This window comes from Nannobrachium achirus, assembly GCF_963921795.1.
Source record: "Nannobrachium achirus genome assembly, chromosome: 8".
NCBI classification, from domain to species: Eukaryota; Metazoa; Chordata; class Actinopteri; order Myctophiformes; family Myctophidae; genus Nannobrachium; species Nannobrachium achirus.
In genome coordinates, this window is record NC_137817.1 from 16,516,709 (window position 1) to 16,536,429 (window position 19,721).

Sequence of the window (19,721 nt, forward strand, 5' to 3'; positions counted from 1 at the left end):
GACTTTTTAGAGAGAGAGATGGGAGAAGAGGAGCGGCAGTCTCTCCTCCTCTTTGACACTTCATTGTTACATCGCCAACAGCGGACTCCTCGTCCAGATTCCAGACAGTACTGAATCCAGAGGTGACAATAAACTACTGGCGCTGCTGTGAAGTGCTCTCTCTGTGACTGTGTGTGTGTGGGGGGACGAAGAAAAATGGGAGCGGAGTCGCGCGGTTCCGTGAAGTAGATGAAAAAGAAGCGGACTGTCCGGCAGCCGAACCCCACTATTCCCTCTTTGTATCCTGGTCAAGGTAAGAAGAACTAAAAATGCGTGTGAGAATGTTAGAAATCACAACCGCGGCACAGCTAACCTTTATTAGTGCGGTTTGTTTGATAGCGATCAAGTATTCCGCTCTGCCAGTAGTTCGGACCCCGCTGCGCAGAGACCTCTCTGGTCAGATCATATTTCACATTTCGCTGGCTCTGGAAAAAAAAAAAAATCCCCACCTTCGCTGTTTTGTTAAACGATCCGCGTTTTAGACTCTTGTTAGCCTTTACTGCAAGTTTAGGGAAGTGCGAGAACTACTTCTGCAACGCAAACTGTTCAGGCCCATAACTTATGTTGATGATGCGATGCGCACCGTTTGAAGTGACATGCGGAGTTGTGATTGACAAACGGAAAGGGGCGGGGGGATGATGCAGACAGTACAGTTGTTATAATTAACGTGGCACGCACGCTGCTTTGCAACGGTTCCATGATATTTGTCCTCTAAAAGGTATAGCTGGGCTGGGGATGCGACCGGTCTGCACACACTGTCAGTCTGTCTGTGTGTCTGCCACGGCTGCAAGAAACCTGATCTGCATAGGTAGGCAGTGGTGGAAAAAAGTACTCAAATGTTTTTTTACTCAAGTAAAAGTATCAATATTGCTGCAGTAGCCTATATAAAAATACTTTGTTGCAAGTAAAAGTCCGGAATTCAAATAGTAAAAGTACGAAAGTATTGGCATCAAACTATATTTAACTTTAAAGTACCAAAAGTTAAAGTAGCCTACAAAGTGTTTGAAAATATAGCTGATCCACGAACATGTGGAACGCCCTCCCGCAAGCCTTAAAGGAGTGCAAATCCCTAGCCTCCTTCAAAATTGGTCTGAAAAGTCACCTTCAGGCGGCTGCTACTCGAGACTTGTAAATAGACTAAGCCCCCCATTCCACCCCCCTTTTTTCTCCTCTTTTTCTGCTTTTGTAATTGATGTTATCCTATGTAAAGTAGTCTACTATGTTCTATCCGTCTGTCTTTCAATGATACATAACGTGGCTCCTGTACGCCGTAAAGCTTACTAGGATCTCCTTTTAGTTGACCTTGTACCAGTGATTTGTACTGTCATGAAACTGTACTTTTGTTCTATTGCAAACTGCTAATAAATTCTTAAGATCGGCTGAGATGTAGTGGAGTAGAAGTAAAAGTAGCCTACTGACAATTTGAAATACTCCATATAGGCCTAAAATAAAAAATACCTCAAATTGTACTTAAGTAAATCTTAATGTACTTATTACTTTAGTAAAGTAATAGGTACATTTACCTAAGTACAATTTTGAGGTATTTTTTTTTTACTTTACTGGAGTATATAAAAAAGTAACTTTACACCACTGTAGGTATAGGCTGCCCGATGTAGGCTGTGTTTGCCCGCCTCTAAACCTCCCCGGGCCGGGGGGAGGGGGGGGGGGGGCATGGCAGGGGTCCTGTGTGTGGAATGGTTCATGCTGTGTGTAAATCAAATGATAAGGCATGTTTTACCAGGCTCCGCGGATAATGAACAGCAGCACAGCCTACACGCTCAAAATGTAGTGCGACTGTGGCTGTGGCCAGCCCAGTACACCTTTGCTGTGGACTGTGCCTGCATCAAAGCCTCTGTTAATAGGCTATTTGGCTGAGAATTCACACCTCTCTCTCTCTTTTTTTAAATATATTTTAAAAGAAACAAACACATATAAGAAATTATATAAATTAATATATATATAAGCCTATGTAATTAAGAAGTACTGAAAATAGCATATCTACACGCTCAGGTGCTATAGGTAATATATTGCCTTGTATAAGTCTCTGTGGGACAAAGGAAAAAGATATTGTATTTTGTTCATGCAGCTAACTAAGGCATTGCTCACTGGAAATGTTTATTATTTTACTTATGGAGGCAATTTGTCTGAAGAGGACAAAATTGCATGCACAATGGATTCCACATCCATGAATATAAATGATATAAATAAAAAAGTATGAACATCATATTAAAGGTCCACACAGTATCTAGATCTGTGGTTCCCAAACTTTTCGCGACCTGTGAAAATGTATCCGCGACCCACATATGGATCCCAACCCACAGTTTGGGAAACAGTGAATCTAGATCACAAGACGGAGTGCATCAGCTATCTGCCTGCATCAGTTATTTTAGGTGAAAGCATTCTTCAGTGATAATGAACTCCTGTGACTTCTTGGACACCGATCAGAGGGGAAAGTCCCGAAAGCGCGAAGCCCGAAAGCGCGAAGTGGGGAAATGTCTCCTACCGCACCGTTAGCGCGAAGTGGGGAAATGTCTCCTACCGCACCGATATTGTATGGTAGTACAGCTCCTTGTGAACGTTGATAATATGCAGTGCTCGATATTGTATGGTAGTACAATGTCTCTCTTTTCATTCACATGCTCCACTGTGCACGCACTGAGCACGCAGCTCCTTGTGAACGTTGATAATATGCAGTGCTGTCTGCACTCAGCTTGTCTCGCAAAATAGCTGATCTGCAAGCTCACAACACGTCGCATCCACGAGACAACGTGAGCTTGTAGATCATTTCTCTGCCTTCAGCCCTTCACAATAAGGGTCCAGGAAGATATATTGTGTGGTAGTACAATAGTTTCGACAGGGGGCACCCTTTTTCATTTAGTCAAATATATTGTGTGGTTGTGTAGTTTCTTACGGCTTAAAATGTCCTCACGCCTCCCCTCTCGTTCGCGCTAACGGTGCGGTAGGAGACATTTCCCCACTTCGCGCTTTCGGGCTTCGCGCAAAAGGTACGCACCCGATCAGAGTATGTAATTGCCTAGCGGACATCAGCGCATACGGAGAATCCGAACCTTTCGCGCCGGTTCCAGAAAAAAGCATATCGGGTCGGGTCGAGGCCGGGCACCCCCTGCTGCGGCGGAGAACGCGCGTGCCGAATTTAAAGCCGGTGGAACGTACGGTTCTCGAGATACGCGAATTACATACAAAAATACATACACACTCACAGAGATTTTTTTTTACTCATGTGGCGTACGTGATGTCAGAGCCTTTTATGAAGTGATGTCACAATGAGTCAGCGCTTGTGCCGGTTTCCTCAGAAACAGCCTGATGTCAACAATCATCTCCGCATACAGAGATTCCGAACGTTTAGCGCCGGTTTGTGAAAATCGCGCATCGGGTCGGGTCGAGGCCCGGCACTGCACTCCGAGCCGCGGCGGGGAACGCGCGTGCCGAATCTGAAGCCGGTGGGACGAACGGTTCTCGAGATACGCGGGGCACATACATACATACATACTCACAGAGATTTCTCGCATTTATTGTAAGATAGCGAAAATTTCAACAATGCATTGATATATAAAATAAAATGTACTTTGTAATTTGTACTTTTGAATATTTACTTGAGTATATACTTTGTCCACCACTGACACAGATACTAGATTCAGATGTCAAAATGAGGAACCCTGAAAGTGAGATGGTATCATCGGGGTGGGACATCAAAGGCCACTGCCAATTGGCCTCTAAAGGGGCTTTGCAGCTCTAACTGCTGTTGCCATTTGCTAATTACGGTGGTTAGAACGTGTCTTGATTTGAAGCCAGTGTTAACAGCAGATTGGTGGTAACTGAGATTTATTGGTGATAGGTTGAGAGGAACACCTGGTGTTGAAAGTTCACGATCCCCAGTAAAAGAACAGATGGAGCAATATATAGGTGAAGAAGGAGAGATAGAGAGAGAGACCCGGCTACACAGCCTAATGGAGAGGGGATGCTGACAAGATAACTACATATTTATAATTACTTAATTATAAACCTAATATGACCCCTCAGTCTCACTGTTATTTTCCCATGTCTAGTGGGTACAGTACGGCTTGGGTGTGGTTTCTTGACATGGCAGACTTTTTATGGCCTTATAGCTTGCGTGAGGGGAGACAGACTTGTAAACATTGGGGTTGGTGAAGTCATTATTTTTATAAGAGCAAATGAGGTAACAAGACAAGCGGAAATGAAAGTGCTGCGGGTGCCTTGAAAACAATGTATGGAAGACTCCCATTAACCACTTGAGTCACTCAATGCTCTCTGCTAGTGTCTTTTCTGTTTTCACTCTACAGTAAATATCTTCGCTGAAATCTTGTAATCTGCAATTTTCTGCAAAGGTTTTCACCAGAATACGGATGCTGAGGTTTAAGTTGTTTTGTGATGTAAATCGTATTATCTTATCTTATAGTTTTGTAAATTTGAATTTGTAAAAGAAATGTTAATTTATTTCAAACGATGGACATTTCACTTTGGAACAAAAGGCTACATTTTAAGACCAGGATGTTATCTCAGTCCTCGTTAGATAGTGTATGCATTCCAAAGGAAGCATGGTTTGCTTGATAAGAGCATGGCAGCAAGATAGTCTAAAATCTCATTAAGCTTTATTTGGGAGGTTATGTCTTGTTTGTACTGGATTTCACTGCAATACGAGGTGGTCATGCCCATTCATGTGAGGTCAAAACGAACTCAAATGATTCAGGTCTTTAAAACACATACACATGTACCCAAACAGGTAGCCTTGGTCACTATATCCAATGTAATGAAGTGAAAATTACAACCACCATCCTTTATAACGGCTAAATTAAGTGCTGGTGAATGAATAAAACAGAACACATTCAATAGTCTTTACAAGTAAATTCACCTTGTTACAGTTGCAACGGTCAAAGCCAAAGCGCGGCAAAAAGAAATAAAGAAAAAAAAATCAGCTACTCACTTTGTGTAGACTTTGATCTTTGGAATCGGAATCTGCTCACATGTTGATCTTCCACTAGTATACACAACTACATAACAGACCTGTTACATAACTACTATTATGTATAAAGCTCTAGTCTGAATAATGCTTACATTTTTCTTACAAAGCTTTTAATCTTTATTGGTGAATATATATTTCCCTCTCTTATGATACACATTTTTCTTTTTAGGGTGAGGTTTGTGTATTGAAAATCAACATCAAATGCATATATATTTTTTTAAATTAGTTCTGACTACCACATTTGCATAATAAGGTTTTCTTTTTTTCTACATTCAAAACATGTGCCTTTGTGCCAAGTCATGCCTCGGTTAGTCTTAACTGTGACTGTTTTCTTTCCATGAGAGAGTTACACAATGATAACCTCTGACCAAATTGTGCGTGCGTGTTTAGGAGCATATCTGATCTATTACCGTGCTCCTAATGTGTTTGATAAGCTTGTGTAAAAGCAGATTAGGTGAAGCCGTAGTTTGTGCAAGTATTCTCAGACGGCTGGCTGTCAACATTTACAATCTTACAGTTCAAGGGGCCTGGTTGGTGACAGCTGTGAATAGAGGTACAGTATAACAGACCTATGCCATTGTGTTGTGAATAGTTTTCAATGGAGCCAAGCACTTGTTTTAAAGATATGAGTTTAAATGACTCCATAATGAGCTTTTAATTAGCCTGCTTTCTCTCTGAAATGAGTTGCTCATATAACTTGTGTTCTGACATGGTTATCCAAAAGCATTCATTTGATCACATTTTCTGGTTACATTCTAGAGGATTTCTGTCTGTGGTTTGCGGCGATGCAGTAACTGTAGCTAGTAAATAAGAGTGAGTCTATTTTTCCATGATGAGTAGTTCTGGCTGCTGAGTCTTGTCTTGTGAATGCACCTAGACTAGAGATCCAAGGGCTCCTTAATCAGTTGCTGAAGACATTCGATATATTTTACCTTGCTTATTTTGTTTTACCTGCATTGTCATTGCATTGTGCACAATTAGAAAGTGCAAATGAAGTCTTTGATCAAGGATCAAAGAGGACCCCCCCAGGGAAACTAAAGACAACGATAAATTAGAGCCGCTCAAGTCCTTACAGAAAAGAGGTTGAAAAAAGAACTTCAAAATGGTGTTTAAATGGGAACATTAACTGCAAATTAGAGGGGACCTTAAGCGGTGCAGATGAAGGTTAGTGATTTTGATGTGGAATGTTGATAAGTTGAGTGCAGGAGGGCGTGCAGTGCACACTGACTGATTAAGCTCAAAATCTAACTTACTGTAGCTGTACAGGATTTAGACTTTGTGATTTTGGTGCAGGAACTTGTCTACATGGATGTTGAAAGGACATTCAAAGCAGTTATCTTGGACACTTCGCTTGGTCCATGTCGTCGTTGTCGACACAAGGTGGAAACCTTGTATGTCCAAAACTGTTCGTTTTGCATTTATCATTTTAAAAATGATTTAAACTAGTGAAAATAGCAGATCTACAAGCACACAACGCCCGCACCGCAAGGCGGTGTGTGCTTGTAGATCTGCTGTTTTCACTACTTTTGTGCGACGGCCTTGTATGATGAAGCAGGGCTTTACTTTGCGAAAGAACTTACACATTTGAAACGTACACATTTGAAACCGACAACGACGATATGGTACATACATTTTATAACCATTGTACCTCCGTGTTGAATAATTGTGTTCATAAAATGGTCTCATACACCTACCTGAGCACATGCTTACATTGACACATGAAACTATTTCTATATATCTTAAAATAAACTCATGTTTGTTGTGGCATTTTTCCACATATTCATTTTTTTACAGCCTAAGGGTATTTACGAATTCACTCAAGACTTTATTGACCTCATAAACCTTTAACATCAAATGAGAAAAAGAAATGACAGTCACTTCTTTTCCCATGACAGAAGCCATAAATACTGTCTAGGTCTACATAGCCTGAAGCTGCTCTTGTGCCATAAAGCCCTGTCCTGGCCTGTGTTTGTTTGTCGCGGGCCAAACTGTTGCCTCCCACAATTTTCGAATGCTTCCGTCTTTACAGTCTGGAGCACGGAAGCTTAGAATAACGTCCTTTCTTGGCTTTCGGGAGGTGTAGTTCCAGACGGATATTGGTCTGTCAGTTCAAAGTTCAAACCACTTAAAGGTCACTGTTTCCCAAACAGTGGGTTGGGACCCATTTGTTGTTCACGGACCAATTTGTATGGGTCACGACTGGAGTATTTTTTTCCCTACATAAAAAAAAAGATTTTCCCCTCCAAACCTTTTTTTTAAGAAGAAGAAGAATCTTTAAAAGTGTAAAACAAACAAACAAATCTAAGAAATTCCATTAATTAAAAATGTATAATGATTAAGTAGTAGTGAAAATAGCCGATCTACAAGCTTGCAACTCGGGGCTTCAGGACCCTAGCAGGCTAGCAGTGAACCTACAGTACATGACTACATGTTATTGTAAATTCATTGCGTAAATTATACATACACATGTACATCTGTTGAAAACCATGCTAATGACAAATTAATTAGTCTACATTTGTAGATTAATGCTGCAGACTTTTGAAGCGTGAATTCTTCAGCTACAGTAATAGAAACCAAGACAAATTACCAGGACTACTGTGAAATGATCTGGGATACTGTAGCATTAATGTTTCCTATGCTTTATGTATGCTCATTTTGGCATTCCTGATTTTTCAGCCTTATCCTAGGTAGCATACAAGAGCATACGACATCTTAGCAGTTAATAGAATTAATTGTAAAAACAGGTTATTGTCAAAAGGATGAAAATAATCACCAGTTAACACTTGAACTAACTTACATTTCCAGCTAGCGGGAGAGCAATATTAAGTGCATTATCTCATATAACTCTGTCATTATTAAAATAATTTAAAGCATTTTATGAGATCAATTTGTTCATGCATATGGATATTTATACAGCCCATCCCCATCCTCAATTCCTTCATTTAACTTATGTTCTTCTCCGATGCAAGTTGAAGACAAAATAATTATCCACTCAATCATTAACATTCTAATGCATACTGAATTGCCACAGTCACATCACATTGCTTCCAAACCCCCCATCTGCCTTTAAAAAAATTCAAACACAGTTTGAAGTGAGCGGTGCATTTGAGCAGTTCATTTCATTAAGCAATATATATGAATTCTTATGTTGTCCATTAATTTCATAGGTGAAATCTGTGTGATCGTGTGTGTGTGTGTGTGTGTGTGTGTGTGTGTGTGTGTGTGTGTGTGTGTGTGTGTGTGTGTGTGTGTGTGTGTGTGTCTCGACTGCTCAACAGCGCCACTTGGTCACCCAGGCCTGCCACTAGGTCACCAGCGGTATTGCAGCGTAGGCTATCAGTATTCTGCAAACAGACATAGCTACATGGCCAAGCCTTGGAGCGGTGTGCGCCGTTCAAAAATGAATGCATTGGTCATAGGACCCTTGAAGCTAAATGTAATTTGTTACTTCCTCAGAACACAATGACACACCTGCTGTGGCTCGGTTTGTCTCTGGTGCTGGTGGACGTCCATGCTGGCACTCCGGTGAGGAACTGTCACCCCGCCTGCCACTGTGAGGTGGAGAGCTTTGGCCTGTTCGACAGCTTCAGCCTGACCAGGGTGGACTGCCGAGCGCTGGGGCCCAGCACCACCATGCCTATCCCCATACCCCTGGATACCGCTCACCTGGACCTGTCCTCCAACACCGTGGGCCCACTCAATGACGCCATGCTGACGGGTCCTGGCTATACAACCTTGGTCAGCTTGGATCTCAGCAGCGACCGCATCACCCAGGTCTGTCTCATGTGGTATCTATCACACAGTAATTAAATTAAATCACTCTTAGACTCTATGCTTTGTTGTACAGTGAAAATAACAAAAATCTACATGTTCACAATGCATTGTTGCAACATGTTGTGAGCTTGAATGTTTGGTAAAAAAGAAAAAGAAAAAAGGTACATACTTGTACGAACTTGCTCATACCAATTGACAATAAAATAATAGTAAATATAAGACAACTGTATTAGTAATACTTTATAACACAGACAGACATGTATTAGAGGCAAATATAAGAACTAAACATGTTGGAACAAATTGGCTTTATTAGTGCCTCATATCAAGTCATTTTGAACTTCCACTAAAATAGACCTTGCCACTTCCCACTAGACTATTTCTTTGGATTTAGTGCTCCAAGAAAACCTTTGATGTGGGACCGATCTTTGGAATTGAATTACTTGATACTAAAGCTGGCCTGGTCAAAACCACAATGTACTAATCTAGTCTACACCATCTACCGGTACCTTAGATGGACCTTATAGTCAGATTTTCCATGTATTTTGTCAAACAGCATTTATATGTTTATACTTCTTTGGGTAGTTTTCACCCAATTTGCAGATGCCTTTTGGAACTTGATCCATCATTAATGACTTCATCTCTTGGCTCTGTCTTTTTTTACTCTTCAATTTGCATGTGTCGTCCATTTCCCTCTTTTTGTTGCCTCTTGTCCTTTTGTTATGCCTTTCTTTAACACCTCTTTGTCCTCCAATTTCCAGATAAGTCCAAAAGCCTTGTCCAAGCTTCGGTACCTGGAGACTCTTGACTTGAGCCACAACTCATTAGAGAGCCTCCCGCCCAGCTGCTTCTTTGGCCTCCCTCTGGCAGAAGTTGACCTCAGCTACAACCGCTTCCAGGAGTTTGACATGGATGCGTTCACCACCAAAGCTCACAGTGAGCCCGTCAGCGTGGATCTGTCTAATAACCTGCTAACGTCAGTCTCCAGGACTCAGGCCGGAGGAGTCCTACACGTCCAGAGCTTAACTCTGGCAGGAAACAGGCTGGCCACCGTCCCCAGACTGGAAGCCGTTCCACTGAGATACCTAAACCTGGATGGAAACCCCATCACCCACATCGAAGAGGGGGCCTTCACTTCACTTAAGGACCTGGTTTACTTGTCTCTCAGCAGTCTCCCTGAGCTTCAGGAGATCCAACCCCACAGCTTCAAGGGCATGCAGAGCCTTCAGGTGTTGGATCTGTCCAACAATCCCAAGCTGAAGACACTGAGCCCCATGGTTTTCAGTGGACTGGACTCCCTGCTGGAGCTGAACTTGTCCAACTCCGCGGTGACATCCTTGCCAAGTAACCTACTGAGCCATTTGCCCAGTATAAAGGATATTACACTAGGACATGGCATCCACTGCTGGAGGACTCGCAAACAGGGGCAGTTCCATTGGCAGCTCGGGCAGGTCACGCATGATGACGTGCTGAGCTGTAATATCAAGGGCATTGCATCATGAGATAATGCCTTGAAGAAAAGCGTAACAAACATTTCTGTGCCAGAACTGGGCTTTTTGTACTCTTGGAAGTATGCAAACCATATTCTTTTTGGTTATTCCTGTCATTTGATTATCGATCTTAAGGGGACACTATCATGCTTTTGATCTTCATTTCTGTTTATTGCAGATGGTGGTTATAGTCTATTAGTGTATTCACCTTTATGTCTGTTATCTCAGAGTTCCTACTGTACATCCTTTGATGCATTTTATTGGCAAGCATCAGCTTGGCAAGCCCACAGGGCCTATGGCCGCCATTACATCAACATGATTCATATAATTTTTATGAAGTCAAGATAGATATCTTGCGGAAGACACCAACGGCAGCGACAAAAAAAACAGGAACTAGGGGTTGTAGGTTTCAAATTAACCGACTTGACTCCAATGACATTACTGGAGTAAAGTTTTCAGCACGTTGGTGTTTCAGAGACGGTTTTATGGCTGCTAAATGTAACTTTAGCTCGTAAAATAATCGTAATAGTGTCCCTTTAAAGGTTCTCTGTCCACATTTTGTTTTGTTATGGATTCATGAAGTATTTGTTGAGGTATTCCTCTGTAATGGTCTTTGTAACACACAAACATTTCTTTAGCACCTTTTGCAAGTCTTTGGTCTTGTTTACAGATGTTTAATGAATCCAAAAAGTGATACTCTGTACATGACAAGTAAGTCCTTATTCAGTAACTATTTGTATTTTGCACTTTCATCCATGCATGTGGAATATTTAGTAGGTCGTGGCTTCTGAACCAGTACCGGTATGCAGGTAAAAGCTCAAAATCCGGGTATTTGAGGTTGTGCAATATCCTTGGCCTATGTCCCTCCCAGATCACAGATAAACCTAACTCACCTTATCCCTTACCCTCACCATAACCACACCAAACAAATGCCATACATAACCATTTAATAACCTTAAATAACGCCTAAACATAACCATTTGTAGCATTATACCTACACGAAATGCTCATTGTTATGCCTAAACAACCTTATTAACGTACATGTATTTAGGTCAGCTTCGCTTGACTATCATGAAATGCATTATGATACCACTGGTTCAGGAGCCACTCCTTTATTATTCAACTCTTATTTGTCCCAAATCTCATGCAATGCAAATGCCTACTATTGCATTGATTATGATAGCCAGGACACCGCTTTAGTACCACCTAGTATCCATCCTTACTTTTAACCACTACAGGTTTTGTTTTTCATATCGAAGGAGATGCTGTCTTACAGAAATTGATAGACAGTAAGCATTGGTATTTAACAACATTAATTGTTTTCCACTATCCATTGCCAATAGACTATAAGTAATGTATTTACTACTGTATGAAAGGTGCCATACTTTTGGCAAAGTTATCAAACCTATATAAAGCAAGTCTTGCACACCTACGAAGGCGGCAGGTGCGTAGGAGTAGGCCCAATGAGGGCCGCAACATACTGAAAGAGAAACTCCCGCACACCGTCTTCAAATGCAAATGAAAGGATTTAATGCTTGTTTAAAACCTAGATGATGGAAATTGAATACCCGTCATAATGCGCACCATATTGGTCATAATTGGTGCACAATATGACCGGGATGTAATCTAAAATGGGTAAAAGGGCATTTTTATTTGCATCTACCTTAATAAAAGGTAAAACTTTCTTTGTGCCATTTTGCATAGTGATGGTAAGGTTGGCCAACAACAGCTATTACAAGTCATGTTTCCAGCCTATGGCTTGGAATTCACTAACCGCTGCCTTTCACACACATTACGCAACAATAATGCTGTTGATATTGCCAAGCGGTTTTACCTGACCCATCAAAGCCTGACATTATCCCTCATGACCAAGCTAAACACAACATTATTTTGTGCCAAAGCAAATTGTGGCTGTTGTATTCCAAAAATGTAGACATGTTTGATCATGATCTGATAGGCTGAAAAGAGACAGCGATCATACTATATTATAATATTGTTCCTTGTTGACATATCCACAGATATTTAAATATCACAAGTAATCAGAAATGTAGTTATGTTTGCAATATATTTTTCATGTTGAAACATATAAGACATCAACCTACACTATGCTGTAGTGTACATGTAAACTTGCCTTGGTATTGCTGTGGTATTGTTGTTGGCCTTAAAGGACAATCTGCCTCATGACTGCAGATGAATGTCGGCTATCTTGTGTAAAACAGGGCTGGAGTCTGTTCATTTTGTCCCCAGATCAATTGAAGATTTTAATTGAAACGGTCAGTCAATGATTTGTGTTCTAGCATTCATTCACAGTTGTTTGATTCACGGTGAAAGTGAAAACGAATTTTGACTCCAATGTAGAGGTTTATAATTGTGTAATTATACTGTACATAGCTTTGCATACAAATTATAGGTAATAAATTGATTATTCTCACACCTGGCGTTAAAGGTTATTTGTTATGTAAAATATGTTTAATCAGTTTCTGAAGCATTCCTTTTAACTGCTGAAACAACATACTGGCTGGTGACTACATCACTCTTATTAACAATTACTAGGTGTGTCCTCGTAGAAATAGTTAAACACTTAAGCCCCATACAACAAATAAGGTCAAAAGCCAATCTACAAGTTCACAATGGCTCACATCTTACCGCATTGTGAGCTTTTTTTATGTTGAAATGTTTTCTTTTTATTATTATTATTATTATTTTTATTTATTTATTTATTTTTTTGAACTTCGGAAATAATATAATTTTTGTTTTTGGCCTATAATGATATTGCCCAAAATAGCAGGATTAATGTTGTTAAAAACTCCAAGCTGGAACAAAAATCTGCATTATAGGACCAATGGCAGTATACCCAATGTGCTTTAAAATTTGAAGGAAATGTAGTTTTTTTTAGCAGCCTTGTGGCATTTTACTATGCACAATAGTGACTCATAACAGGGTGTGCCTATTCACGGCACAAGGAGAAAGCTTATTTCCAAGTGGTTTGGGCTTACAGCTGTTTATTTAGTTTAACAATTTAGCAACATGTTGCTTCACTTCAGAGGCACTATATATACAGTCCCACAGATACTCGCTCCTCTAGTGGTCTTGAGTGGTCTTTTACAACACAAGGGGTCAGACTCACGAGTGCCTAGAAGGGTATCATTCTCTGCTGGCCGGCCTCCCAACAGGAAAGTGGGTATAACTGAGTAGGGCAAAGAAAGAAAGGGAGAGAGTTATAGAGAAAGAGAGAGCACCCTCAGTGCCAGGTTAACAGAGACAGAGGGGGTGTGTGGGGTCCCCAAGCATATCTGTTCATCTACATGCATATGCATACTAGGAAGAGAAGGAAAGTGGAGACAGGGAGAGGGCTGAGTATGTAATGGCAGCACAGAGATCTGTGTTCTGTGTGTGTGTATGCGTGTGTGTGCGCGTGCGTGTGCATGCGTGTGTGTCTGGGAGTGAGAGTTCCATTGTGAGCTCCTCCTCGGACACAGAGAAGCATTCACATAATGCCCTTTTGGCTCCTGTGACACTGCCAAAGCACAGCTCCTTTGAAATACCAAGAGACCCATAAGCCAAAAACAGAGGCAGAAAAGGGCTGACTAAACAAAGGGGTTTTCACATATTGCAACAGGGACATGTGTTGTATTAAAAAAAAAGGAAGCCCACTGTTGTGTTGCCTGTTGTGGAGGCCTGTGGCGGACATAGTACTCCACTCCAGTGCTTGAGTCAAAGTATAGATCCTTGTCAAATTCTCCAATGCAAGATAAAGTTGCTCTGTCAAATGTGTACTTAATTGAGTTAAAGTAATGGAGTACTTGCTTTAACCCATTCAGGCCGGGTACTCATTTTAGTGTATGGGAGGGGCTTACAGTACATGTACAGTATGTATCAACATATTTGTTTTTGTAGGCTAATTTCTGATTTGGGCCTAACTATAGGTTAGGCCTAAATGGGTTCAAATTACTGTATTCAATAGTGAAATTACAAAGTACCAAAAATATCAATAATAGTGACACTACAGCTGTGAGCTTGTAGCTGTGCTATTTTTATTTGAAATAGCAATAGGGCCTAAATTGTTGATTCATTAATGCACGTTTCTCTTCCTAGAAATGTAGTGGAGTGCAATATTTGTCTTTAAAATGAAGTGGAGTGAAAGTATCCAAAACATACAAATACTGACAAGTAGGCTACAGTACAAATATTCAACAATTATAATATGCTTGAGTACAGTACTCATCAAGTAAATGTGATTTGTTACTGTCCATATAAGGCTTTAAAGAATCGTAGACATTTCATTAGCACACATACACGTTGGGACTTCGGTAGGTCTATGAACCAGAGTGTACTTCGGGTACAAATGTTTTGTGCTTGAGAACACGTGTCTACTTATATACAGATATCTCATTTCTGGGCGTATGTGTTTGTGTAATGTTTGTGCGTGCGTGCGTGTGCACGCGCGTGTGTGTGCGTGTGCGTGCATGCGTACTTCATGTCTCTTAAGGCAAGTGGGTGAGAGGTTGAGAGGCTTTTCCTTAGTGTATGACCCCACTGCTGAAAACATTTCCAGATGTGTGCATGCAGCATTTGTCCATCTCACATTTTGGGCTTTCAGTGTGTCCTGTCTGCTTTATCTGCATGTCATTTCATCACCTCCCTAAACAGTGACAGTCATTTTGGTCTTGCTAGCACCTCTGCAAGTTATGTTTACATAGTTCACTATGTGACCACTATTTGCCTTGGCATGAACATAATATCACAACAGGAGTAAATAAGCCATTCATGGTGCAGGAGTTTAACCTTGGTGGGAAGCATGTTATTTCAAAGCGCAAAAGTAGATTTAACTTTGTTAAAAAAGAAATTGTGACATTGGTTTATTTTATATAGAGAAGTAGCATGGTCACGAGTTGCTAGAATATAGATTATTTACTATCACATGCCTAAGATATAGAATTGACAGCAGTCAAATGATAGAAAGTACTGATTTACATTTGCCAATTACTTATACTGAGTATGGCCATTTGTCTATTTCTTTCTTTAAGTGTTGACGTGTCAACTACGACAATTTATCTTTTTCTTGAAGTTCAAGCATGTACAGACTTAGAAATCCAACCATTCATCCATCACAACTACCCCAGCTCTCACTCTCAACTCCAACTTCAACACTGTGAAATTGCATTTGTGGAATGCAAACGTACAACAAATCAAATTAGAAAAGATCAAGTGAAAGGGCTTCTCATGCAGTTTGCCCCCAGCTCTGAGGCTTTAAATTATAATTTATGTGATTTTCACCTTATGAAAAGAAGTCTTAAGATCATTCCAACAAGTTGCTGTGTTCACATTCACAAGTAGGCCTATTGATTGGAATGTCCTGAACCTTTGGTAGAACAGAACTGTTTCCGATTTAATTTTGTAGGTTACATAAGGATCGATGTCGAGTGGTGTTTCATTTTAATAAATACAAACCCAGGAAAACCCAGGCCAAATGGTTCTGCTCTCCTGGGAGTCTTGCAATGCAGCTACAATATGATTTGTATTCTGAATGTCCTGGAGACTCTGAGAAAGAGCGTAGGTCACTAAATAATTTATGAGAAAGAGTGGACACATGTGCAGTTGTGCACACTCACACGCATATGCCCCGCATGCACTGACACACAAAATATACTCTCGCACAACTTGCAATGTGAGCTGGTCACTGTCCAGTACATGAACGGTATGCACTACACTGCCAAGAGATAACACCCCTTAAAAAGAGTTGGCACATGACGTTCCTAACTTTTACATCTTATTCTAGATTTGTGAGTGGAACATTCTCACACAGCTAGATACAAGAAAGCCAAGACTCACTCCATGTACCACTCAGAAACTAATAATCCTGAGCCACTTAAAAAATGCAGAGATATTACCCAAGGGTAATTTTAAATAATATGAACACACCAAGTTAATTTTCAAGTAGTGGCTCAAAGGAATAAAGAAATTATATAAAGAAAAGTCAACAAAATATTGTTATTGAAACAGCTCAGTGTTTTGATTACAAAATTACAATTCTAAAAGCTATGTACAGTATAATTACACAATTCTAAAAAACATCTCTCCATCCCCAGTCACCAGCAACCCACCAGCTAGCTTCTGCCTCCCTATGAAGGAAGCCAAGAAGAAAGACAAAATCACACCCGTGTGAAGTGGAGCTGTGTGTGTGTGTGTGTGTGTGTGTGTGTGTGTGTGTGTGTGTGTGTGTGTGTGGATCATGTGTACCGATTTTTGTGACATTTGAAGAAAATATGTAGGAAAAGGAGCAAAAAGTGTGTTTTGGAGAAAATTCAAGATGGCGGAAAATCTATCATGGCGCAAATGGGCGTGGCCTATATGGGGAGATGCGTCATGACCCAAGGAATCCAGGGAAAAAATATTTTTAATTTTCCGACCTACGGTTCAAGAGTTACAGGCCAAAACGTAAAGTGGGGTGTTATGGCGCCACCATGCGGCCAAATGACACAATTATTTTTTATTTAATCCTTGAAATCATTATGAACCTCCTCTCCAAGTCTTGAAACTCTAGCCCCTATGGTTTGCGAGAGACAAATAATTGAATGTGAGTTTTTGCGATTCCCATTATAAGTCAATGGGGAAAATTAATTCACTAATAAATTAATATCAATTAAACTATTGAACCTTTCTCTTAGCAAGTTACTAGCCCACTATTCCCGAGTAAGCCGGTCGATTTGACATATGGCGCGAGTGTGTGGTGGCAAAACTGTGGGACTAGTAGCGTGCCGAAGTCAGGCTACATACACACAGACACACACACAGACACACAGACAGACAGACAGACAGACACACAGACCCACACAGCCACGTATAGGGAGCCTGTGCTTCACACAGCTCCAAAAAGGATACAGTCTTTTCGGGTTACGCTCGGCAGATTAGAAAAGTGGGGCAGCAAAGATGTGAAATGCTGGAATGTTGTGTGTCTTCAGTGAGGGGATTGTTGAGTGATAGGATCATGCTACAGATAAGTCCTTGCAGCCAAGGAAAATTATCTCTAGGCTTATCTTACATGTTCTAGATGGTTGCAGTGCAGTTGCAAACAAACAGAGGATCACATCACATATACACCAAGGGGAAGCACGTGCACAGAAGTAATGCTGATATCCACTTATTGACCGCATCCATTTTTATCAAATACGCACTACAACATCCTGAGTGTTAATTTCACTCTCAGAGTTAAATTAAGACTTTAACTGTGCCCTATACTGCACTAGCTGTTTAAATCATATAATATACATGAAATACATAGAAATCTACGGTATGCACTTGGGACTCTCGAGTATCATAAAGAATCTGATTTGTTGTGGGTATCTTCTCAGTGTAATGTAAATGTGTATGTAGGCCTAGGTGACCTGTGGCATTCATTTCAAGTTGTGTGTGTGCGTGCGTGGGAGGGGGGGGGGGGATGCATACTTTTGGCTGAAGAACACCACACGTGAAAAGAAGGCAAATATTCATAATGCATGCTTAAAGAATAGAGCAGTACAATGCTAGAGATCAGTAACTGGAGACAGAAAAGCAATGTAGAACAGAAGAACACCCTCACACCCAGGCACGCCCGCATGCACGCACGCCCGCACACATGCACACACGCGCGCACAGCCACACACACACACACACACGCACACACACACACACACACGCACACGCACACGCACACGCACACACACACACACACACACACACACACACACACACACACACACACACACACACCTTCCAAGTGCACACAACATATCCGTGGTTAGCAGGATATGATATTTGATGAATGCGCTTATCCATCCACAAGTGCTTTATCATACAAAAAACGCCTACAATTGTTTGCATGCGCATTCAACCTCCTGCCTCAGCCATGCTTCACCTTTTACTCACAATCCACAATCAATTTAAAGTGGAAATCTGATAAATTGTCTGCGTAAGCATGCCCACGTACATCCATCTCTTAAAACTAAATCTCAAATAAGTTTCACTATATTCCCATTAGGAGTGTTTGTTTGGTGTGTGATTGAGGAAGGAAAGCACTTATTGTTTTCATTCTGCAGAGAGGTTCTGGCTCTGAAATGTAATTACTCTGTGCAGAGGCCAGAGGGAGGTTTTGAAGTGTGTATAATTACTTTGGGCAAGCTTGACCAGGGTGTCTTTATTAAACACTCCACGCTTGCTTGAGCGACTATCAAGCAAATGTACTGTAACGTGACCTTGCTGGACCGATCCCTGAGAGGATCAAGCTGGCCAAGCGGAAAATTCACTTCGTTTCAACCATCGACCCATATTCCTCTGAACACTGCAACGGTTTTTATTTTCACTCTTTGGGGAAGGGCAGAGGGGAAATCTGAGAGAGCTGTTTTGCACAAACGTGTTTGTTAAGCTGCTTGTTTACATGACAAAGGTCGCTTTATCAAGGCTAAACCTAGTAACTCTTTGACCCGAACAGGAGCAGGGATGTTTACATGACCCTGTAACATACATTTCACAACCCTTGACTTTTCTTCAGACCAGGGACCCCTTAGCTGAGAGGGAGATAAAGCAGGGACCCGGGACCCCCCACTACATAATGTATAAAATTGTTGCAGATTTTCATCGACTTGTTTGACAGCACTGTCACCAGTCTAAGTTGGATTTGTGTTAATGTGTTTTTCTCTTTTTCAGACATCGTTGATCGTTTACTTAGCACATTTGAACTTTCACTCTGTACTTTGTCTGCTCTTTTTTTTTTTACCTCTAACAACCATAACCAAAAATAGACAATCTACAAGCTCTCAACGCCTCGCGCTGCGAGGTGTTGAGAGCTTTTAGATCTGCTATTTTTGGCAGAAGTAGGATGTGAGGGTAAAGAATGATCCTATCACACATAGATTTGGTGGCCCCCTGTAGTAATTCTGAAGACCCCCTAGGGGTCCCGGACCCCCTGTTGAAGACCCCTGAGGTAAGGGCAATCTGGGAACCCACTGGGGGAAGAAAAGGGGAAAAAAACTCCTTCATCCCATCTCTTCGGGTGGCACTCCTTTGTTTTCATTCCTAATAACAACAACTCTGGACTAATGGGAGTTGCCACTCTGAATCTATCTTGAAAGATTAAGGGGTGACATGAGTCACCCATGGTGGCAGCTTGCCAGGGGCGGCACAGCAAGGGCACCCACTCATTTGCACGTCACGTCATAGGGATGAATACCAGAAGAATCGCCAGAAAGAAACTCGCCTGGGCTGATGGTTTATGGCTTTTGATTGATTGATTGAGGTATTTAACCTTATTCCTAACCTTAACCTCAGTAAAACGGTGCCAAAACCTAACCCCATATTCCTAATCTTAACATCAGAAAGAAATGCGTAATCATAACTTTATTTCGGCGAGTTTCGGCGAGTTTCTTTCCGGCGACTCTACCGGT

At 41.2% G+C, this 19,721-nt stretch overlaps 1 protein-coding gene across 2 annotated transcripts; it reads left to right on the forward strand.

Annotated features, from left to right (window-relative positions):
• On the forward strand, nucleotides 1-12,735 carry tsku (tsukushi small leucine rich proteoglycan homolog). Of its 2 annotated transcripts, none has more exons than XM_080732291.1 (3): nucleotides 1-292; nucleotides 8,498-8,815; nucleotides 9,574-12,735. In XM_080732291.1, exons 2-3 carry the CDS (start codon nucleotides 8,504-8,506, stop codon nucleotides 10,312-10,314), a joined length of 1,053 nt encoding a protein of 350 aa, XP_080588417.1. In that variant the 5' UTR covers nucleotides 1-292; nucleotides 8,498-8,503; the 3' UTR covers nucleotides 10,315-12,735. The 2 variants fall into 2 exon arrangements, with proteins under 2 accessions (XP_080588417.1, XP_080588416.1); XM_080732290.1 differs by lacking the exon at nucleotides 1-292 and adding an exon at nucleotides 5,182-5,594.
• Nucleotides 12,736-19,721: the final 6,986 nt, after the last annotated feature.